Consider the following 24,676-nt stretch of genomic DNA (forward strand, 5'->3'; position numbering starts at 1 on the left):
GCCAGAGCTGGAGAAGTTTATGCTAATAAAATGTCCACGAGATCTAGTAATAGGCTCAGCTGCCAGAGGTAAGGTTATACACAGCACACGTTGTGGTACTCTGCAGCTTTGACCAAGACAAAGGCCAGTGCCTTAAGAGATGCAGCAGGATCAGTTTAACAAGTCTGGCACAACAGACAGGGCATGAACTCAGAGACATGCTGTGGGCTCATACAAAAATGATACAGTGTAGAGACAGAAAGTTTTCTTCTACTTCATGTTCATCTCCTTCAGATTCTTCCTAGCAGGCCACCAGAACAAATTCTTCCTTAAGTGTAAGTAAATAAACATTGGACCAGATGCAAGTTCAATCATTCACTTGTAACAACATTAGCTTAGAAAAGGAAAATGTTTTTGTAGAGGAAGTTAGTATTATGTACTCATTTCACCTAATTAGTAGAATTACTTCCTTGATGTAGAAAGCTTGTCATCTTTCCCTAATGACATAATAGGATGCTACACATAGACATGGAACAATGACCAAGACATCTTAATATACCATCTATTAGATTTTCATACTTCTTACAGACAGAAATGGAAATAAGTATGGATAGGTTTGAAAGGAGAATATAGCAGTCCAGTTCCAATGCTTTGGCAACAAGCAAATGATCACATTCAAAGAAACAACACATGAGCCTATGTAACTGTAGCAGAAGAGGTATTTACAACTATTCTTCAACTTTTAAACAGATTCCTCCTGAACTTAAACACAGAGACTAGAACTTAAGAGAACCCTGGTGCCGTTTCACATGTATGTATCCCACTCTGAAATACAATAAACTTCTCTGAACCAGAGGCAAAGTTTAGAGAATTCACTTTTCTAATTACCTCTAAATGTACGAAAGAACAGTGACAATTAGTTTCATAAAGCAGAGCACAATGAATTACAAAATGATACATAGAATCATAGAACAGGGTTGGAAGGGACCTTCAAAGCTCATCTATAGTCCAACCCCGCTGCAATGCGCAGGAACATCTTCAACTAGATCTGGTTGCTCAGAATCTGATTTAGTTCACTGCAGAACCTCTCTCAAGAGAAAAAAGATACAGAATCAAGTATCTTTGGTGGCAAAGAAACTGCGTCCCTGATTTTGACTAAGTCAAATTATTCAGTGGAAATGCACCTACAACATGCTTCCCAACAAGAACAGACTAGAAACCTCACTGACAAGACAAGAACCAACTGGCAATACAGATCATCTTCCAAAGACATTGACCATCCAGACATACTGACCATACCAACCTCAGACATACTGACAAAAATCTAGGGCATGGGATATTTTCCATTACTAGTGCCCATCTGTTACCTGCTTGGAATTAATAATACTGTAACCTCTAGCTCCATATTTTACTCTTTGTCTCAACTCTATTTTCACGGCACATCATTTAGAACCACGTATAGTCAAAACCCACTTAAATCCTGCTTAACCGAATTAAACAGAGCTTCAATGTAGTGTAACAGGATAGGTGAAGAGCTAGTTACTTTGCAAGTCAGGTTGTTCCATAGGGTGAAACAGGCCTTTATATTCAATTAAAAAAAGTGACCCAAACAGAAAATTGCCATCTGTTTACATCTGCCTTCTTTCTCATCATCACGACTTGTTGTTGTTCTTCCCTATGCTGAGTACCTACAAACTCAAGTATTCCGGGGAGTGGCTAATGACTTGTAGTAGAGCCTAGGCTTAGAGCTGGTACTGTACAGATCAGTCATCTCTCCCTTCTGTAAGATCAACATGAGACCGAGTTAAAAAAGAGTATTAAGTCAGAACCCAGATTTTACTCATGGTCCATCAGGATATCAGCCAGCTTTTGCTTTGCTCATGCAGAACCTTTCTACACGGTTTTGCAGTGAAAATAATACATTCACTTTCCCCAGTTACAGCTGCACTAAGCATATGTCTGCTTTAGTGAAGGACAAGCAGCAGAGATTCACCACTCTGTTAAAAAGCCTAAATGGAAACAAACCCAACTGAAACAATTCTTTGTAATCCCCTTGCCCACTTGGTTTACCATGAAAAGCTAAAAAAAAAAGGAATTGAACGTATTTGATATAGATAGCAGTACACAGCACAGAGGAGAGCAGGAACACCACAGAAACATTGTGGCATGGATCTGTCTTCAGAATCGGCTATGCAGCTGCCTTATTTTTATATTACTATGCACTGAAGAAATAAATCCATAGGGACACCCTGCATTAAGCATCAGAGGAAAATGTCAATAGCAAAGATTGTTCTGGGTACCTGTGTTTTGACTTTCGCTGCCTGGAGATGGGACTTCTGGTATTCTGCTGCAGCTGCAGAGATGGTGGCTGTTCCAGACTCATGATGAACTGCAACAGTTTGTAAGCCTAGAATCAAACAAAACGTCAAAGAAATCTGATTATGGAGAACAAAAAGGTGAAATGTACACTGCTAATCTCTTCCATTATCATTCTACACAAAGACATTCTCTCTGAAGGCAGGTTCTAGGGATTGGCCTTGGTTCGTTCTCCCTGACCCCCCCTTTTTCTTTTTCCTCTGAAGAGTGCACTCTTTAAACACATGTTGAGGACAAGATGAAATATGACCGCAGATTACATTAATTTCTTTGATCAAGCTCAGACATTACCAAATAGATTTAATCCTAACCTTCTTCAAATCAAGAAACGCTTGTGTTTAAACTAATTCATACCATGCATTCTCTTTTGACCATGTCCATCTTCTTTCAGAGTCAGCTCCATTGGCATATCAGGCTCAATATTAGCTAAGGACGGTTTTGATGATTCCCAGGTAACACTGAGAGAGCTGAAGTTATCAAATCTACTGCCCTGTTGGTCATATGCAGCCAAATCCAAAACTGGATGGCGGTGATTTGAAACAGGAACCTGAAAAAGAATGAATACTTTGAACTTAACAGATACAAGAGGATTTTGTAATCATTAAAGGGAAAAAAAAACATGTATGCCAAGTTCCATGAGATCTATTATAACATTCATTACATGAGTAATGGTCATTAAAATGAGCCGTAAATGCAAAGTCATTAAGCTGTACTTCAACTGCAAGGGTTTTTTTTCGAGTGGGAATTTATTTAGTCAATGAATTACCTTAAAACAAAAAAGGAAGCACTCAGTTCAACTATGCTGCCTTTGGATTTCCAACAAATACTGAAAACCATCACTATTTGTCAGAAGACATAGCTCAAAATTCCAGCGTTCACCTTGTGAAATCCATTAGCAATAGCCACGTACTGATGTAGTCTGACACACAACAGAACTAGAGAAACAGGTGAGCTCTTAAGTGACTTACAATATGCAAAATCTCCTCCTCATCTTGTCATTACACAGAAGTTACTTAAATGATTCACCACATTGCAGTTTTATGGAAGTAGGATGGCTTTTAGATTTGCTTGGTAATATTAACATGACAGAACACACAGTTTACTCATCAGACAATATGTGACAGCACTCATCAGGGTACAGAAGGAAGTTCTTGCTGCTTGACAATTTACACGTATGCATCATCTATTTATTATGACTCAGACTTGCAAAGCTGAATACATTTGATGTCATGGAACAACACTCACTGCACAGGCTTACACAGGTATCTTCACATAGCGTTTGTGCCTTTACTAATCATACACACAAATGTACACTCATGTAACAATATATATATGATAAAATATGTCTGTACTCAGTAGAAAGTTACACTCAGAATGGAGTGGTACAGAGAAAAGTACTTTCTTTAGAAACAGAAACTTCTCTTGAGATAAATTTCTGTTTCATTAAGAAGGGTTTCCTCACAGTGCCACTTTTGTAAGAAGGCACCATCCAAATGCTTTTACATATGCTCCTATTTTCTGGTAGGTCCCTTTATAAACCTGATTGAATGATCACTGTAGGAAGCCCCAATTCAGCCTGCTCTCTGCCAAAGCAGACAGCACAGCCCACAACACTAGTTACTGCTACTCTTTCAGCAATCAGATGCTTATTGTACGTGGAAAGGTCCAAACACTGTTTTTTTAAATTACAAGAAGACACTCTTTTCATGTTCCTTCTCAGGCTTACCACTTGCTTGTTTTGTTGCAGCAAGGGGCAGGAGAGATCAAGCTGAGGACTTCCATAAACAGGAGTCAAAGTGAGTTGGGAAGGGACAGCACAGATGAACTTCACTGCAGCAGATCCAACAGCTGGAAAAGGGTTGGTGATTGTGGGGTTGTTTCCAACCTTTAAGACAATAACCTGTACAAGTATGAAAACAGGCAAGTGAGGAAGGAGAAAAGACTACTGAGTTCAGGCATGTTCTGTTTCATTGATTCCAGAATGAGCAAGCAAAATTATGACTCTTGGGAATTTACAGCACCATTAGGACATAGGAAGATGTAAAAAGAGGTGCATATTTCAAGAACAGTTCCCTACCATTACCAAAATACTACTCCTGGGAACTTTTCCTAGGTATTCATGATTAAATGAAGTTTGATAGTAATAAACAACAAATCTTTTGCAACTTAAAAACCTAACAGGCAGGTGTTTTTCTCATAGTGAGAATACAACAGTCCAAAGACAATATTTATAGTCACCTCAGGGGGTTTAAAAACATCCTCTGTTTAAGTTACATTCCTTTTTCAGCCTTCAGCAAAACGAAGTGGCTAACAGCACAGAGAAGCCCATCCCAGCAGTCTGAAGTAGCTCCTTTACCTGCCTTACTCACTCATGCACTGGTACCAGCCAAAGCCACACACTTACAATTTGCACTTACAGAAGTAGCTATGCTTTGCACAGTGCCCACTAAGGAATCAGTTAAGCAATTTGGCAGCTACACCAAAACTCTTGAGCCTTGTAGAATTACAGGAGAAAAACATTAAATCAAAGCAAAATGCTTTATAGACTGGCCAGCCTGAGTAAAGCAGGATAAACCACTTCTGCGTGTCAGAGAAAACAAGACCAGGTAGAAAATGACTACAGCCATTATCACGACGACTGCACAAATACCAGAGCAGTAAATTCATATGGCTGTCATTTGTCTGAATAAACAGAATTACACCGGAAGGTAACTTGGTTAAGAGGAACAGGGAAGGCAGTAGTCAGTTTACTGCAGAAACCTTCTGCTATGATCCTATTTATGCAAACTGAAGCTGCCCTTATTAGGATGTTTAATGCATTCTACAACATAAGGTTTCTGTGACTTGGCTTTATACTGCAATAAACCCATCATAAACTACTTTATAACATAATGTTATGAAATGCTCACTTTAAAACCTGCATAAACAATGTACTTACCCAAGTTCTTCACTGCCTTATAATAAGAACTACTTGTTATATAAAAGGTATATGGTATCATAAATCTGTCTGAAGCCTGTTCCCAATTGCCTCAGCTTGGTGCTTGACGGAAGGCAATACAGATACCTTCTGGCACTTACTTGCTCCCCCAGGCTTTTGCAAGACACTCTAACCCAATGCTGGATGTTATTTCGAGACGTAGGAGGTCCAAATAAAGACAGACCAACACTTTCTGCATCCTCAGCGGTGACATTCCTGAAGAACTTTGAAGGTTCTTGTACCCATGGTCTAGGTCCTCCTTCAAATAACATATCTTTAGAGGAACCCAAAGTCACTAAAGCAACAGTCAGAGGATCAATGGCCTGTAATGAATGAATTAATTACAAATTAATGATTCTATTTACATACAGCTTGGTTGTACTTCGCAAAAGAAACTTCCTTAATGGAAGAGCTACCTTTGTTACTCTCATTAGGCTACCAGTTTTCCCACACTGCGCTTTGTAAGCATGGATAGTCAAGAACAGTTGTACCAAAATAACCAGCATTACCTACAGGAGTTCTGCTCAGCTGGGTCACATTCAATGGAACTTGCAGATCCAGAGAGAAGTTTTACCTACATTCTAATTACAACCTTTTCATGAGGAAATACAGCAAGAGGAAGATCCTTAATCTACTCTTCTGAGCACACTTGGATAGTATTCTACTACATTTTTTAGGTAGACAGTACTTCAAATGAACAAAATAATGACAAGTTTTACTTTCACTTGACAGTGCCCTCTCTGGCAGTTCTGTCCATGTAATTACTCTCCTGCACAAGTTTTACTTCAAACCTCTATGACAAATTCTTCATTGATATGTATCACCAGGACAGATGGTGCTGTTTATCACCACAGAAATTAACTTGACAGTTTAATACACCATAACCATTTGTAGCTTGTGTTCCACATCATTATATTACTTAGGTGTTTAGTAAGAAGGAAATAGCAGCTAAAATACAGAATGGTTCAAGTCTTTCCCTAGGTGCATTGCGGTAGAAAGAGAGAGAAGAAAAGGGCTGGCATAAATCACTCTATTCTCCCATTTACTCCCTGGTTCTATTTGTAATATAAAGGTAAAAACTATGAGATTTAGTCTCAAGAGTCTGCCTGCCCTTTCACTCCTGCTCATCTTTCTCCCACTTGTTATGTTATAATATTATGGTTTTAAATAGTTCTCTGATGGAAAGATGCTGCCTCCCATTTCTGGGCATCACAAACATTTCATTTTACAGAAAGGAGGGAGAAGATCATTTTATTTTTCTTTCAAAGGCCACTTAATCTCCCCCTCATGTCACCATGTCCTGGCTCTGTCAAGTATCCCAGAATTATTTCACTTTATACCTGGCAAGCAGTGTTACAACACCTCAAGGGGCTTTGCTTATAAATGTGAATGATACCCTACCTATGAAAAGTTCCTAATTAAGGTGACTATGCCTCTCACATTGCTGCCAATAATAGCTTAGGATGTCTCAGCATCTTCAAATAATTACACTCAGCTATTTAAAATATTTGATAGAAAAGCATATTTAAATGGCAAAACTATCTTTATAGTCATGAATTTGTATGATTTGCACAAATTTTTGTCCCAGATGTGGGGGGGAAGCTATGGCCAAATGTATTAGAGTTCAGCTCTGCATATTCAGTGCTAGGTCTCTGAAGATGAGGGTAACATAAGCAAATTGTCTCGTATCTCCATATGGTCACCCTGTACTCAAGGTCGGTTCTTCCTGTTTTCTTCAGTGAACTGTCCAACAGTGAAATAACTTTCTCCATTCATATTTTCACAGCCATACAGGCAAGCCAACTTTGCCTTCATGCAAAAAAAAAAAAAATTAGGTTTATACTATGAAAGCAGAAATCATAAACCAGGCCTGCTTGACATTATGGACACAGAATTGTGACTGCCACTTTATCACCTTACTAAGCCCATTGTTAATCAGTTCAAATGGACAGTCAAGAAACAAATTATTTGAGCCTCACATAATTTTTCACTCATCTAGAGTCTGCTGAAAAGCAATTTAGTAATTCAGATGTGCTGTGCAGAACAGGATTCACATCCTCACTTGGATGAGGTTGACTCCTATTGCTACCTTACTGCTACCCTGCACGTTTCTTCACATGATGGCAATTGCGATTCTTTTCATTCATTTTCCACTTCATTTTCCACTTCAGAGGAACCTGTGAGTTTGCTATCACACAACTTGCTCCTCTACAGCTGCGGCTTGCAGTGCCCATGCAGTCAAACTCTACTGTATATATGCTCCACCAAGAAAGAGTTAAAACACAATTCCTCAAAACAGTCCATAAAATTTTTCCCACCTCAGTTTTTTTTAAACACACTCACTACATAATATCAACTTGCTACTTGTCATTTAAAAGCATTTTAAGTGATGGATTGGTTTAGGAACAGTGAAACCAGACTTACTTTTAATGGTAGATAAGCAGCAATGGTGATACTGGCACTGAGATGGACGTGACCATGGGCGTAGCTGACCGTAAGTGTTGTGTATCCTTGAGTTTCAGCTTTCACTCTGACTCCACTACAAAAATCAGCAGTTGGCTGAAGCCTTCCTGTCAGATAAATTAAAAACACATCAATGCATATTTGGAGAGAAATGCCCAAGTATTTTAACGCAAGTCCAAGGTGGCTTCTCTCAACAAAAGCATTTCCACCAGAAATCAGCAGAGATCCGTTCTCCAACTAGACAGGTAAAAATGTTCACTACTGTCTTTCATCTCAAACCCAACACTTACCAAATTATCCACATCTCACAAACTTCTTTATTTTCACACTTGCCTAAACAAGACATGAGTCTTTACTGTGGTATAAGTCAATATAACTTCTATCTCCTACTGAATATTTCCATCTTGCTGTTCTAAAGTGAAACTGGCTTGCAATGAAGCACAAACAAGCCACACTGCTTAGACAAGCTTTCTTGCACAGAACAACTTGCACTGTAAGCAACAGGTCATTTCTCCAGCTGAAAGTACTTTTATGAAATCCCTCTGCTTACTTAAAAGGCCATTTCAGGGGTTTGGGAGGGCTCTATTCTTTCTTTTTTCAAAATAAACAGTACAACAACACACTACACAGTGACATTTCCAATAGCTGCCCCTCAGGCAAACAGATGGTCCAATGCAGACCGGTTTTACTGGCTCAATAGCACAGGAAAGAGCTTCCATACAAGAGACACTTGGAAAAAAATCATGGTACATCTGAGTAACGGATTTAATCTAGCAGATACAGGAACAAGCACGTTGCTCAGTGTCTATTTAGCCCAGCGGCATTAATGGCAATCTTTAAGTATCACATGCACACTCTGCACTCTTAATAAACCTGACAAGAGGCAGTTCTTGAAGCTATGAGCTGAACAATAATAGAGCTTTGGCAAAATTTAAGCAGCTGATTGTCTTAGTTCCTTGTGAGCAAGGAATGCACAGTGTCTTTCTAGCACTGAAAGTACTGCTGGACAATCTGGGCAAAGCAGTTATTAATCTTACTGTTCTTGTAGGTCTTCCAATGCAACCTCAAAACACAACATACATGGACCCCTCTTATGAGAAAACTCATCAGCTCTGCCAAAGAAGCATGTTAAAAATACTAAACCAGTAGAAAGACATTATGGAAACCACACATTATCCAATAAAATAATCACCAAAATGCTTTCAGACTCTCCCAAAATGTCAAAAATATCCAAGGGAAGTTCTGCATTAAAAAGTAAATACACCCTTGAAAGAAAACTACTCTGATCCACACCTCTGCAGGTAAGCTCCTCTGTGGGAATGCTGTACACAGCAATGAAAACAGGGATTCAAAGGAGGTGGGTGACTTCATAACATCTTACTTTAACTTTCCAAACAAGGAGGGGGTGAGCTCACCTTGAAGTGGCCTGAACACACCACGGTTTTCTACTTCCACAGCTAGATCGAAGTGTGAGCAGTCACTCAGTGGCACTATCTCACCCTTTTCAACATCCGCCAGTCCACGGATCTTCAGGGGCAGCTCCAATATTTGGCCAACATATACTTCAACTTGACAGGGTGTGAACTCCATCCCAGTAGGTTCAGTTATGTACACCTGAAGGAAGAAAGCAGCACAGGACAGATGTATGAACACAATCCCACAAAAAGGTACCAGGGAAAAACATAGACTTCTTCATGCTCTCCTTATTTCAATTATCCCTACTTCTCCCAGCCGCTGACCTCCCTGTGATGGCTGGAAACAATCCTGCTCAGATTCAGCAGTGCTTTTGTGTTTTGCTGCAGGAAGATCTCAGAAAGGGCCAGGAAAAGCTTGCTGCTATTTCAGTGCTCTCTTCCCACAACAGTCCAAGTTCACATTAGCTTGGTGATCCTTTTACTGCTACTTCTATAATTCTCTCTTGTGTTTGTTGAAATGTGGACTAAGCTGCGTGGTATCTCAGGAGGTACTGTAACCAACTGGGAAAGATCTAGTATCCAACTTGGACTTCCACAGCCTGTCTGGGCTAGACCTGAGGGAGTCAGCAAGGCTCCCAGCCCCACAACTCACAGCAGCAGGTCTGCAGAAGTTACTGGAACTCATGACTTGAACATTTCACACAATCCTGGTTTGAGCTGGAAAGGACCTTACAGCTCATCCAGTTCCAGCCCCTGCCACAGGCAGGGACACCTTCCACTAGAGCATTTCCTCAATGGCGTTTTTTTTTTCCCCTTTCTCTTCCTTACATTTCTGTTGCAAAACCTGGGTAAAGGTGCCCAGGGCTCCATGTTCCCCACAGTAATATGGCAGAAATCTAAAATAAGTGAACAAGTATCTACTGCCTCATCTAACGGCCTTCTGCTTGACCAAGTAACCTTTATGTGAGACATACCACTGAAACCAAAAGGATTACTTTCACAAATAAGACCAGGGGAAATAGATCTTCCATGCTGATATAGCTGATATGTTGAACAAGTCTTCAATATATTATTTGTATTCCAATTTGCTGCTTTTTCCACTAATAAAGAATACACCACAGCCTAACTGCGTATTTCGTAACAATCACGATCAAAGCTTTTCATTTGCAGTATCTTAACTTCCTAACCATCTGCAAATAGCTTCAGGATAGACTACTGAACCATATGGTACAGAGTTAAATCTGCAATCCTTGTGCAACATAGTTAACTATTCCAAAGACTTGCTCACTGAGGTCAGTAAATGGAACTCTGCAGAGTTATTCGACAAAGAATGCAATTCCTAACATGAGCACAAAGGCATTCAAAAATAACCTATTCAGATTGTGCAATACACTGCTCTGAAAGCTCACATGGAGAGAAGCCTTTTTTCTGTCTTCAGGCTTTGACTTCTGTTTGAGGATAAGAAGTTTTCACTGAAAAATCTTCATTCCTGGTAGCTGGTAACTGTCAGACTGTTAAAAAGCAGCATCCTGGGCTGTCCAGAGAATAATTCCAGAGCAAGCCTGTGAACTAAATTCCACACAAGCTTTAATTTGTCTCATTATTTTAAGCGTTCGTTATTTTAAGCATGCAGTTTAGTACCTTTCAAATCCAGTTGGTAGAACTGACAAATAATCTGAGCACAAAACCTAAGATAATTTGCCCCTCAAAAGCCCCAGCATTAGTAGATGCCGCTGTTTCAAATAAATTTGGTTAGAAATGTCTTTCCCAAAACGTAATTACTTAAAAAATGAAGGAGATACCTACTTCCAAAGCACTCTCTTCATTATGGGACAGACTTGGCAGTCTTGACCAAACACATTTTTCAATACTTTTGTCAAAAGGGACTTTGGTGCAACAGCAGTGCAGTACAACGACGACAGCAGTGCTGCACATGGGAATGCTTGGAGATGAGGAGGTATTTTGTATAGCTGAAGTGCACGTTTGATGCACCCTGCTTGTTTCCCACTAGCTGCTAAATTACAGGCACGTATTCTGGAGGGAAAGTGAGCTGCCCAGGGCTTGCAAGACACACTTCCTAAATCAACTTCTCTGCTTCCTCAGAAACAATGAGCATCACCTTTCTAAAGCCTCAGCCAGAGGGAGGTTGCTTGCCAGCCTCAACAGCATCTGCTTGTCATAAAGCACACGAATTTCATTTATGACCATGCCATCAGACACACACAGCTGCTGGCTTCCAGGTGTCACACTTGCTCAGGACACCATTCCTTGGTTTTGCTGAGGTCAGGAGCAAGTTTCCTCTCACTGTGAGGGTGCTGAGGCGCTGGCACAGGGTGCCCAGAGAAGCTGTGGCTGCCCCATCCCTGGGTCCGGGTTGGACGGGGCTTGGAGCAACCTGCTCTAGTGGAAGGTGTCCCTGCCATTGGCAGGTGGCTGGAACTGGATGAGCTTTAAGGGCTTTTCCAACCGAAACCATTCTGGGATTCTATAATTCTCTGTCAGGTTTCCATTCCAATGTTTAGGTCTTTGCAAAAGGCACAGACTTAGAGCACAGATTAAAATGCCTCAGTTTGTGAAGGCAGCAGAGCACTGCAACTTCACAGTAGCAAACATACATCACAGTAGTACCTCTTTTTAGTTTCTGTTCTATGACGTTAGAGGTCTGGCAGTTTTTAACAGCTTGACAGAGCTGTCAGTAAGCACTGACACAGTTTCATTAAGGAAAAATACTTGTGTTCAAAGGACACAAGGAGGCATTTCCAAATCAGTTAGATTCTAGAAAAAACTATGTAAGATTGTAGATTCAGTGTCTTAACCAGTGCAGCTTCTTCACCTGTCTGTTGTACACGCTTCCATGTGTGGCCATTACATACAGTTCCTGTATTTTCTTTATTCCATACCACACACTGATCACCCTGACCAGCAAAAGAACAGGGTATGACTTGCATAGAGACCACAAAATCCCTCCTGGAAGATGTGTTTTCCATTCCCATTTTCTCTTATTTTCCTTAAAAGATTCCTTTTTTCTTGGCCAGCTTTGGTAGCTAGATTCATTATGTGGCACTGTTTGCATTTCAGCCACTTCTCCAGGCAGGAACTCCCTTGCACATCTTGATAGTATCTGTCATCCTTTTATATCGAGGGAAAACACCCACATCTCTTACCATGCAGAATACATTGTTAGTTTGGCCAGGCCAGCAGTAAATTACTATTTCCTTCTTGTGCTCAGTTTTCAACAAGAAAAAAGACTCATCAAGGAAATCAGGAAGGGGCAAAACTGGGAGTAAAGTAGTGCAGTGCAGAGAGCCCGAATCCCTGAGGCACAACCTCTGAAACTGATGACTGAACCTCCCACAGGCAGGCAGGGAAACCTCTCAGGAACGTTCTGGAAAGGCGAATGCCTATGGCATTGTCAGCTCCTTCACTGTTTCTAAAAGCCATGTTCAAGAGTGACCGGGGAAAGGAAGAATTTTACCTTCATTTCTCCATGATGTATCGAATTCTGAAGATCAGTTGCCCGAATAACACTGACGCCAATATCACTTCCTGTTGTCATTACTCCTTTGGCAGTCACTGTAGCAACTGCCTGGTTAGAATAGGTCCAGCTGAAATTTCCACTTCCACCATGAGCCTGGAACACAGAGAGAAATCTTTCAAGTATTTTATGAAGTACATGGTTCTCACGTTCCTTAGGTGTCAAGACTTTGAGTATCTTGCATGAAAACCAGGGACACACGGAGCAACAATAATGCTGTTACTGAGGAAGTACAAACAAAAGAACACCTCAGAACTTTCAAATAAGCAAGGAGAACTAAGAGATGAGGAGATTATTACCCTTCATTCAGTTTAATTTCAGCTTTCTTCATGCACATATCCTCCATGCTCACCAGTGCTGCTAACTCAAATATCTCTCTCCCACCTGCAGAAGTCTGAAGCTCACAACTCCCTGTGATTGATAGTGCTCTGAGTCAGCAGAGCATTTCCCACATCAGCACACCAGAGGCCTGGCACGTGGGGTTATTGTACTGCTGGGAACTCCCACTGTTCCCTTTTCTGACAGCCAAAGTGCTGATCTGGGGGCTCAGAGCTGCTAAGCTGACACTCTGTACCTACTCACCTCTTTCAATGGGGACTGTTGAGGGATCTAAAGGGAGGAGAAAAGAAGGTGAGAGGCAGGTGAAGGAATGAGGCAAGAGGAGGGAAGAAAAAGAAGTCATTCTCTTCTTGGTTTTGCGTCTTTTTGCTGAAAATCAGCATCTCTACTTGCAGCTATTCAAAGACCATCCTGCTCCAGCAACGATCAGCCATGGAATGAGCAACAGGCACGTACAGAAATCGCCAACTCTTGCTGTAAGCACTGCAAGGGTCTGCAACACAGACAGGCTACACTTCCACATCAGCTTGGCAGAGAAGGACTCAGTAACTTCCAAACTTAGGAGCTCAGGATTATTATGCAGATTCCCATAACAAAACCCCAAAACAACACGAAAGCAAGCCCCATCCTCTCCCTAGAGCTCCCAGCACCTGAAGAGCTGTTTCATGATTAGATGAGCTTAAGTGAGTGTAATTATTCTACAAAAGGGTAAAAACTAGTTACTTGATCTTAAGGTCCACATCAATAGAGACAAATTATAATACCCACTGTATGAGCACTCAGCAGTCAGGATGGGATAATATCTGTTGCAGGTTCACATTTTATGAAGTGAAGGGCAAAAAAACCATTTTGCCCACACAAGCAGTGTATTGTCCTCCTCAATGTGCAATACTAGTGACTGAAAAAACATAATCGTTGCAATGCTGCAAAACTTAGAGGTTTTAAACATAATTATTGTGAGCTATAGAAAGTGCCTGTTGAGACAAATATGGTGCAGAGCTGTATACTGAGAATAATGCATTTTTAAAGCAAGTTTAAAGAATTAAGGCTTTCACACCCCAAAACAGATTTCAAAGTTCCATTAGAGTAAAACGAGGGTGAACCTGGGAGCAATTTCACGTGTACATGTATTGTTTTAATTTCTTTAACTTCCTCAGCATGTACTATAACCATTTCATAATGACACTGAACAAGATGATAAATCTTGTCCAGAAGGACAGCGTGGAGAATAAATCTAAATAATGCAGGAATTCAGCTAACAACTTTTATCTGGGGAGGAGAGGAGGGAAATATCAGAAGGACAGTCCTTTCCCCTTTCTCCTTCCCACAAGCATGTGCACAGCCTGAGCACAGAACGAGCAGAGGATACAGTAGATAAAGAGGTAATCGTGTATGACAGAAGGAGATGCATTGGATGAGGTGAGAAATGTTTAAAGAATTTAAAAGTTCAGAATGTTTTGTAAAGATGTTTTCAATTAAAACAGGGAAGTGAGCAGAAAACTGCAAATAGAAATACCCAACTGCTAAAAATTCTATGGAGTCACATCTCATTGCCACACAAAGCAGAGGCATTCATTATTACATTTTTCTCTCCAGCACTCACTTTGCACTGTGGAGAGAAAGGGTAAAACAGCTTCTATTCAGTCTAATCATTACCCAAAGAATCCAAAGCCTGTTAGCTGAACTGCACTCCACAAACTGCTACCAGTGACAGTGATGCCCTCACTAGGAAAAAATAACCTCTACGTCCTTAACTTTTCAATGATGACGCTTTTCTAATGCAGGGAAGGAAGGCAGGAAGGAAATGTCCTTTAATACTTTTTTCTTTCCTTTTTTACTTGCAACAGAAGCCATCTTATTAGCACAAATATGAACAAAGCAATCAGCAAAGAAAAACCAGCTGACAAAGTAAAACCTGAAAGTCATTCTGACACCATCTGGAAGGAGTTACTTTAGCTATAAACAGAATTTGGCTAGATCCAAAAATCTCCTTCGACTTGTTTTCAGAAAAAAAGTCTATTCACCAATTTAAAATAGCCTGACTCAAGAGCTGTCAAGTAGGAGGTACACAGCAGCCTACCAGCAGGAACACCAGTCAGGCTGTGTGCTATTGTAAACACGCACTAGTGCTGTTGAACCAGCAGAGTGGGAAAATGTTCTCAGCTTCAGTAAACACAAACTAATCTAAATACTGGGACAAAACCCCATGTTTCTAATGAAAAACATCACAGTAAAGTAAGAATCCCGAAGAATTTATTGGTGTAACACGAAGGAATGTTCTCTAGTGAGATATGACATATGCAAGATAAGGTGAGACAGGAAAATACATTTACCTTTCCTTAAAACTCCAGCAGCAGTTAGGATGAAGTACTGAAAATGTGGGTTTGTACTTAGAATTTTTACCACACTCTGCTGGTGTGGTTGGGTATAGCATGAACTGAACCAAACTCTCATCCCACAGAAATTAAAGGTACAGATGACAGTGCTGAACTCACTGGTGTTACCTCCAAATTTACACTAGAGAATGCAACTTTATCCTTACGAGATTCACTTCACTTTACTTCTGACACCAGGTGTCCCACTGCCTCTTTTTGTATCCTGTTTACTTGAAGACAGACCCAAAACTCAGCACTACTTTGTGCTAAAAGGGAGAGGTGAGGAATGTACACGAAAACAGTTAAGTGCAGTGTCTGGGTATCATTCTACTGGGATAAGAGTCTGGGCCGTGAAGCACAATGCTCTTTTCTCCAGCCAGACTATACTCATGAAGCATATGGAAGGACTGGCACCATGGGAGCGAAGACACACATTAAGAAATGTAAGACAAAAGTCTAAAAAAGTTCTAAAGAAGGGCACACTGTAAATGAAGCTGCGACCTCTGCCTCCTAACTTTTCATTAGAAGCATGAGATGTGCAGCAAGTGAAGGATACCGATATCACAGTTTGAAAGGGAGCTGCTCTTTCATCTTGTCATGCCCTTTCTGCATCACTTCACCCTGATACTTCACCCATACTTCCATCCATTTACAGTAAATAGTGGCCTTCAGTTATTACTAGGAAGTTTTGTACCCAAGATGTTTTTGTAATTCCAGACCACTCTGTGTGTCTGTGTGCAGTGCATGCATGAGAGAGAAAGGAAATGAATGAAAGACAAGAGGTGAAAGTCAGTGGGGTTTTTATGTTCACTGGTTTCTTGTGCGCTTTTTTCAAAGTAGACATTAAGTCCTGCAACTAACATAAACCACAATTCTTCCAGGTAAAGTTTTGGTTATCACTGTGCCTGAAGTATCCAACATCAACTCTGCAGAAGTGGTTACAGGCCTCCCTGCACCTGCTTGAGGAATACTTCCTGAAGTAGAAACATCTTTGGCATACCTGTATGGTGTACTGGTAGACTCCTGCTTTGGGCTGCCAAGGAAACGTCAAAATGCTGGGAGAAAGAACTATGGGAGCATATATTTCAACATCTTGTTGGTTTTTCACTGGAACTGGTAATGTATGAACGCCTCCATCCTACAAAAAGCAAGAGTACAGTATTATAAATGACCCTAGAGGGCTTACCAGAATTAATGTTTAGTCCTGATATACAGACAAGTTGTTGAAAATATCTCAGAGAGAAAGAAAAGCAACTATTTAGGGTCACTTATGAACACTGTTACTTGTGAGCAAATAGCTCATGGAAGCAAAGTGTGCTATTGTATTAAATGAGTAGTATTCCTATGGAGATACAGGTGCCCACATTAACGGCAAACAGCAATAAGAAACATACTCTTTCCCTACTCCTAGTTTTTGAGACTCTGTCTCAGGAATTAATTTGGCAACTCCACACCTGCATTTACTCTTTGCTCATTCCGCAATGCAGGAGATGGAGACAAAACTCAGCCTAACAGACCCATTCCCCAGCTCATCTCGAAACACTGGCCTTTACACTTCACTGTCATTGTAATGCCATGACCCTCTGGCACAACACACAGTTTCTTACTGGAGCTCTGAATGAACACTTTTAACAGCTGCAGCCACCCTCATTTCATCCAAGAGTATCTCCCTGACATGAGACTGAGCATGGCTTGTCAGATACAAGGATCTACTAAACCCTACTCAAGGAATCACTAACGCTATTTCACAGCAAATGGGTTGAAGTGCTAAACTTTTCCCAGTTCCAAGCAAAGCCCATCACTTGCACAGCACGTGCCCTGGTTAGCCATACATTCAGCAGCCTGCCCAACTTGCACAAAGTTAATGAATGTTAATTTGCAGGCTGATACATTTGGCAGATGTTCACTCCAGCATTTAACATCACTTACCAAATGATAGAAAACTTTCCAAATGTAGCTGAATGCAGAGCAGGCCAGGGTATAACACTGATGATCCTACCACAATAAATTGTAAAATTCACTCAGGGACTGTGAGAGGACCTTTGCATCAGCACAAGGAAACGAGATGTGCCAACATTAGTATCTGCCATGAAAAAACAAATCAGTGCTGTGCACCACTGCTTTCACAGGCTTTTGCCACATGCTCCGTAGCAGAATCCCAGTATCTTTACTTAAGCAAGTCCTCTGTTGACTTAATTGGTAGTTTTCCTGAAGTAAGGATTTTAGAATTTGGTTCTATTTAAACAAAGACAACTTAGACCCATGTAAATCCCAAGTTTCCTTTTACTATGTCACTATTAAGTCACTGCTGCACAAGTAGCGTATTTTAAGGCCTAGCAAGTAAAGCAGAGGAATGATTAGAAAATCATACCTGATCCACTACTGATGTCAGTGCAGCATTGAGAACAGTCTGACCCTTCTTTATTGCTTTCACATAATGATATGATCCATTCAGAGATGACTTCAGCACCTCAAAATATTCTTTGGGCAGCTCTGCATTAATTCTGATACTCTAAAACCAGAACATTCAATAGATATTGCCCCAGGTAACTGACAGTAATGCTGTACAACCAGCCAGAAACATATTAGCAACACATCAGTGAGAACAATTGTTTAATAACAGAGTTCAAGGAAACTTATCTGAAGCTGAGTAAGAATTTTTCCCTATGCAAGTTTCAGTCGTTCAATAAGATTATATATTTTAGACATTAACACCACAGAAAACGTTTACTTATTTAAATTATCAGCAACTTGTAATTTAACATGAAAAGTACCAATATTTTTACTACTAAATAACCCATATTTTGCAATAGTTACTTAATTTTGGCATTCTTAAGAACAACAAAAAGGGAAGAATATGCAAATATACTGCCCCAGTAGCTGGAACTCAGATCTGGATCTCAGGAAGCAAAAAAGTACAAATAAAATAACATTCCCAGAAATCTGATATTCTGAAAAGCACTAATTTAATAAAGTTTTTCTGCTTGCAGATTAACTATTTAAACTGGGGGGGGAAGGAAGGGGTTTGTTGATTTTTTTTTTTTTTTAAAGGTCCCTGTCTATTTGGTGCCTGATATGAAGAATTCCTCTTATTGAACTACCAAACAGCAAAGTGTTTTAATGCTAATCACCAAAGCTCTTCCCATGATCAGTTGAAACAGGCACTTCCTTACAAGTCTTGTAAGACTACCTTACACCTACCTTGTTCTTTAATAGGAAAGACTACCTCTAGACATGACAACATTCTGTTGGAAGGACTGATGAGATGCAGTACTGCTCCCAGCAGTTACACCGGTCTGCAGTTTCCAGTGCAATGCCTGTGTTCCATGTTTGAAGTCACTGTCCGACTTCTTCCGGTTTTTCCTACAGCACTTAAATGCCAATAGGCATTTTCACATAGAATCACAGAATCTCAGGATGGTTTGGGTTGGAAAGGCCCTTAAAGCTCATCCAGTTCCAACCCCCTGCCACAGGCAGGGACACCTTCCACTGGAGCAGCTTGCTCCAAGCCCCTGTGTCCAACCTGGCCTTGAACCCTGCCAGGGATGGGGCAGCCACAGCTTCTCTGGGCACCCTGTGCCAGCGCCTCAGCACCCTCACAGGGAAGAGCTTCTGCCTAAGAGCTCATCTCAGTCTCCCCTCGGGCAGGTTAAAGCCATTCCCCCTGTCCTGTCCCTACAGGCCCTTGTCCCAAGCCCCTCTCCAGGTTTCCTGCAGCCCCTTTAGGCACTGGAGCTGCTCTAAGGTCTCCCCTTAAGGTGCCTTCTCTTCTCCAGGCTGCATAAGCCTCAACCCTCCTTCCTAGGAGAATCACATAAATCACCCAGAGTACTTTATTTAAAAACAACAACAAAACAGTGAGAAAAAAGGCAAGAAACAAGATGCTTTCAAATGTCCTATCTCAATGTAAATCAGAAACTGCTCAACTTATTTCAAAGAAAGACAGGATTTAGGAGAAAAACACTCAGAAGTATATCAACATTTCAACTTACATCAGATAAATACACCTTATTGCTTGATTTATCATACACTTCAATTGTAATTTCATAAAGTCTCCCTGTTTCTAGGACCCATCTGTCACATGGTTGAATTGTAAATCCTACAAAACAGGAAATATTGAACAGCACAAGCCATCAGGCTCTTGACATAATTGATATAAGCATTTTGCTTCTGGTGCCCACACTCTGAAGATGCACAATCATTGTCTTTAGCTGCTGAGCATAAAGATGAAAGAAAAGAAAGAAGTATTTACTACTAAACCTATTTTGCATTGAGCTACTTTTATGAATAAAGTTACTTTTCTATGAACAGTAGTATGAGACTTGGAAGCATGTATACACACATAGAGAAACACCAAAAAAAAAAAAGGAAAGACATTATCTGGAGCAATCAGGAAAGCTGCAGCCAGTACCAACCTAAATACCCGGGATCTACAACGTAGACAGTGCTGTTTGGCAGCCTGGAAACCCCCTGCATGCGAATACCTGAAATCTCAGTAAAGGAACAGAAAAGTTTTGAAAGAAGTCAAGTAAAGATCAGCATGTTCCTGGGGCTCATTGTGCATCTTTGGATATTTAAAGCTAATGGTACACTGAAAATAAATGTTATCCCCACTACCCTGAAAGACAGTGAGCAGTTCAGAGAGATGTCATTAGAGAATATCTATAAATAAAGCCCCATCACATTTCCACGCTGACTGAGAGGAACAGATATGATTTAAGTGATCTTTTGCCAACCTCTTTTCTTAGAACATTTCAAGGCACCAGGCAGCTCTGTTGAGACTGAATCCACATCACTGCTGCTGTCTATGGCTCCATCAGGTGGCCCTGATTTTCAAGACCACTGATGAAATTGTGGTTAATTTTATCTTGTTGTGCTACAAAGGGCAAAGTTTTATCTCCTGCCACAAAGATACGGATAGAAAAGCATCACCTCGGAAGGATACTCTTGTGCCCCAGTACGAGGTTAGTTTGTCCCCGCCGCAGTGCAGTTACAACTGAGCTTGCCTGGTCCAACTTGGCAGCTGGCCATGAGGCATCTCCCTCAGGACCTGGCATGTTGTTCTGTAGCTGCAGCTCATACTGATCTGATGGCATCCGTAATTCTGTGCATAAAACAAGACAACACATGGAACAATAACAGCAAGTGTGGCAGTGCTTGGATGATGCTAATTATTGCTGATGAATTTTTATTACTGCCTAGTGCAACATTAAATCAGCATATTTAATGTCTTGTAGAAAGAGCGTTTCTGTGCTTACATCACTACACTCAGAAAACGAGCTTCTCACCTAGCTTCTTTGAAGCTGCAATTTCCCACTAATATTATCCCATTGCTTAGACCTAACATCCAATTCATGCCCAGCTTCTGAAGTGGTCAAATTACTTTGTAGAGCTACTGCTGCTCCACGGTCATTCCCAGCACAGCCACCTTGCAAGCACCTAATTACAAACTCCCACTCTTTGAACTGGAGATAAAGCCAGCAAACACACACGTGTAGGAGTGGAGCAAATCCATTTGTCAAGAAAACATTTCTGTTAGAAAAGTTACTAATCTAAATTTGATTTAACTAAGAAAGGCAGACACAGTTTCTCAGGCAATGTGAAACAAATGAGGACATTGGAACTGACAGTGGTAGCCCCTGATCTAAGCCACCCTCACCTTCACATCCTTCACAAATTTGCAAGAGTGTATATATCCTTTAAAGCCATGGGGGTTTTGACAGAAGGAACTGTACAGCACTATCAACATGTGACATTACACATTAACAAAGTAGTTTAAACACAATTAAAACTTTCTCAGCAGTTAAAAATTCACACAAAGCATTAATAAAAAACAAAGAAAGAAAAGAGACCAGAACCAACCTGTGATCTTCCCTTGCCTGACTGTCTGAACTCTGTACTGAACTGATGTTCCTACCAGAAGATAAACGTCATATGCTGGATTTAAAAGGATGTTTTCCAAAATGAACAATCTGACTTCTGCAGGTTGTACATGCTATTGATTTAGGGGAAAGAAAGGAAAAGCGATCACATTTAGAGCAGCGCATTTGTTTGAAACAGCCCATAGAACAATAACTTAGAGATTGTAAACGAGCAGTACTACTTGTTGTAATTGGCTCTTTATTATCATTTCAAATCTCTCAAACAGGGAGATGCAAGGGACAATGACTGCAATAGAGATCTGCTCTGTGCACACTGGGCAAGGCTAAAGAAAAACAAATCAAGTGTGTAGGGACATCAGTTTGGTTCCGTTTGCTGAAGGATTCAGAAGAACTTGAGGCAAATGCACACTGACTAGTCAGACCTCCAGAAATTTGTTTTCCCTACTGCAAAACATGGTACCTCCATACAACATATCCATTATGACTTCACTGAGGAATCTGTATCAAACTCATTGGTCTATTAAATTAGGAATGGAACAGATAATTGTACTAGTTCTATTACAATTGTGTAAGGGATGTTCAGTGAAAATGTGCAGTCTGGCAGCAGTGAAAGATTGAAAGGAACTACTAACCAGAAAGCCATGAAAAACTGCGTACAGAACAATATTATTTCCATCTCATTTACAGCATCAGCTCAGAACTAATTCAGAAAAATAAATATTAAAACAGAAAGCAAGTTACAAGTATTCAAGAAAAAAAAGTCAGCCTGGTAACAGGTAATTCTATTGAGCACAATCAGGTAGAATTGTAATAAAAATACAATTCTAAATATGCACATGTGCCACATTTCAACTATTATACTCATTTAGATAATATTCATATATAATCACAGAATGGTTTTGGGTGGGAGGAACCTTAAAGTTGCATCTACAGCTTTGTTTGGGCACCCTGTGCCAACGCCTCAGCACCCTCACAGGGAAGAGCTTCTGCCTAAGAGCTCATCTCAGTCTCCCCTCGGGAAGGTTAAAGCCATTCCCCTTGTCCTGTCCCTACAGGCCCTTGTCCAAAGCCCCTCTCCAGGTTTCCTGTAGCCCCTTTAGGCACGGGAGCTGCTCTAAGGTCTCCCCTTCAGGAGCCTTCTCTTCTCCAGGCTGACCCAGCCCAGCTCTCTCAGCCTGGCTCCAGAGCAGAGCTGCTCCAGCCCTTGCAGCATCTCCGTGGCCTCCTCTGGCCTCGCTCCAACAGCTCCACGTCCCTCTTGTGCTGCTGCTCCAGAGCTGGATCAGGGCTGCAGGGGGGGTCTCCCCAGAGCGCAGCAGAGGGGCAGGATCCCCTCCCTGAGCTGCTGCTCAAGCTCTGGGGGTGCAGCCCAGCACATGGGGGCATTCTGGACTCAAGCCACACTGAAGGCAGGTCATGGGGAGCTTTTCATCAACCAACCCCCCAAGTCCTTCTTCTCAGGCTGCTTCATCCAGTCTCCCCCAGCCTGTGTTTGTGCTGGGATTGCCCCAACGCAGGGGCAGGACCTTGCACTTGGCCTTGTTGAACTCCAGGAGGTTTGCATGGTGCCACCTCTCCAGCTTGTCCAGGTCCCTCTGGATCCCATCCCTTCCCTCCAGCGTGTTGACTCAACACACAGCTTGGTGTCATTGGCAAACTTGCTGAAAGGGCTCGATGTCACTGTGTATGTCATCGACAACAGTGCTGATCAGTGCCGGTCCCAACACCGACCTGAGGATCTCCACTCGGTCACTGATCTGCACTTGGACATCAAGCTGCTCACCACAACTCTTTGAGCATGACCATCCAGCCAACTCTTTATCAACTGAGTGCTCTACACGTTACATCTGTGCCTCTCCAGTTTAGAGACAAGGACATCATCTAGGACAGTGTCAAAGACCACTTTTTACACGTATGGGTTAGACAGTCCAAGGCAATCCTGCTTTAAGCATAAAAATGTGTACAACATGTACTAACACAAATCTGCAAAAACAGGCAGAAGAACTTTAGAAAACCCCAGATTTTACAGAAGAATTTTTCTAAGGTGCATTATTAAGTTGATATGAGCACAATGCTAAATATTCCTGTGAGCAATAACCCACAAAAACTCTCTCAGGTGTTTGCAAATTCTATTAAGTGGAAAACAGTTCTTGTCAGAGTTAAATGAAAAACTCAGTTCCCACAAGTTACAAAGAAAGAAACAGCATGGATCTAGAGAACAGCTGGGAAGCCTGCCAATAATGCAGTTTAACACCCTTGTAGCATTGACCTTCTGATCCCACAGCCCTTCTGATCCCACAGCTCTTCCTTGGAGACCAGAATCTAATGAGGTAGAATTAGATACTAACAAAGTACTCGTATGCCATTCATTCAAAGCACTACAGGAAATAAAGGTACATCCAATACAGCAATCTTTATTCTAGCCATTTATTTTATTGACAAAAAGACCTCAAGTGTTCTAGCTGGTTATTTGCAAAAAGAGCTAAAGGACCAATGCCCTATTAGGCATAATTCTACTTACACGTATAATATGAATATCAGGAGTAATAAAATTGTACAGACTTTACTGCCAGTATTTGAAGCATATTCCTCTGAAGCAGGGCCTTTTGCCACAGTTAGGATTAGAAATGATCTCTAGCACACGCACCATCCTGGCTGTTGTGGTTTAAGCTGAACCCAGGACACTGGCTTAGACAATCACACCACGGTAACTGCATCAAACTCCAACCCACCCAGGCTGGAGCAGCACTGTCATCTTTTGTGACACAGACTACAGAGACAATCCAGTACGGAGGAGATGCAGCACTGACACTCACAATGTAAACAATGCAGCAGCCCAAACGTACAGTATTCCTGTAACATTGGACTATAAGACTAAATAATAACTACAAAAATAAAGCCAATGCCAGTTTCTTACCGTATAGATATTTTCCTCTATTCTTGCTTCTATTTTAGAACTCCCTGTTTTCATCCCAGACACCAAAATAGTATCTCCTTGCTTAGCAACTTTTTCCATCTCTGATATATAGGAAGGTGGAATATAAGTGGATTCAAAGAACTTGAGTATACTGAAAAGTAAAACAAAAAAGGACAAAAAATTGCCAACCAATCTTTGTAAACCCACAGAGAAACAAAACCAGTATCTATTCCAGGTATTCCAATTCTTAAGCAAATTTAAGATGTCTGCCTGGGTCCAGACATCCAAATTTTACTCATTCTTCAAGATAACTGCAGCTAATTTGTGTGACTGATAAAAGTTTGTTTGAAGCCTGTTTGTGGGCTTTCAAGAGCTATCAGAAAAGTACACATGTTAGCTATAATGATCTCTCCAGTTT

The 24,676-nt window shown here is 41.0% G+C and overlaps 1 protein-coding gene across 1 annotated transcript in view; it reads right to left on the reverse strand.

Annotated features, from left to right (window-relative positions):
- Positions 1-24,676, reverse strand: part of NUP210 (nucleoporin 210) — a gene marked incomplete at its 5' end in the record, with an annotated part of 51,196 nt that overhangs the window by 26,160 nt on the left and 360 nt on the right. Inside the window, 14 exons of the mRNA XM_080625530.1 lie at positions 2,280-2,386; positions 2,710-2,902; positions 4,082-4,255; positions 5,434-5,655; positions 7,757-7,902; positions 9,211-9,409; positions 12,686-12,841; positions 16,460-16,597; positions 17,831-17,971; positions 19,452-19,558; positions 19,875-19,943; positions 20,405-20,563; positions 21,322-21,454; positions 24,259-24,409. Of these exons, the coding sequence (XP_080481656.1) occupies positions 2,280-2,386; positions 2,710-2,902; positions 4,082-4,255; positions 5,434-5,655; positions 7,757-7,902; positions 9,211-9,409; positions 12,686-12,841; positions 16,460-16,597; positions 17,831-17,971; positions 19,452-19,558; positions 19,875-19,943; positions 20,405-20,563; positions 21,322-21,454; positions 24,259-24,409 (2,095 nt within the window). The remainder of the gene's footprint in view (positions 1-2,279; positions 2,387-2,709; positions 2,903-4,081; positions 4,256-5,433; positions 5,656-7,756; positions 7,903-9,210; positions 9,410-12,685; positions 12,842-16,459; positions 16,598-17,830; positions 17,972-19,451; positions 19,559-19,874; positions 19,944-20,404; positions 20,564-21,321; positions 21,455-24,258; positions 24,410-24,676) is intronic.

Source organism: Psittacula echo (assembly GCF_963264785.1).
Source record: "Psittacula echo genome assembly, chromosome: 9".
NCBI lineage: Eukaryota > Metazoa > Chordata > Aves > Psittaciformes > Psittacidae > Psittacula > Psittacula echo.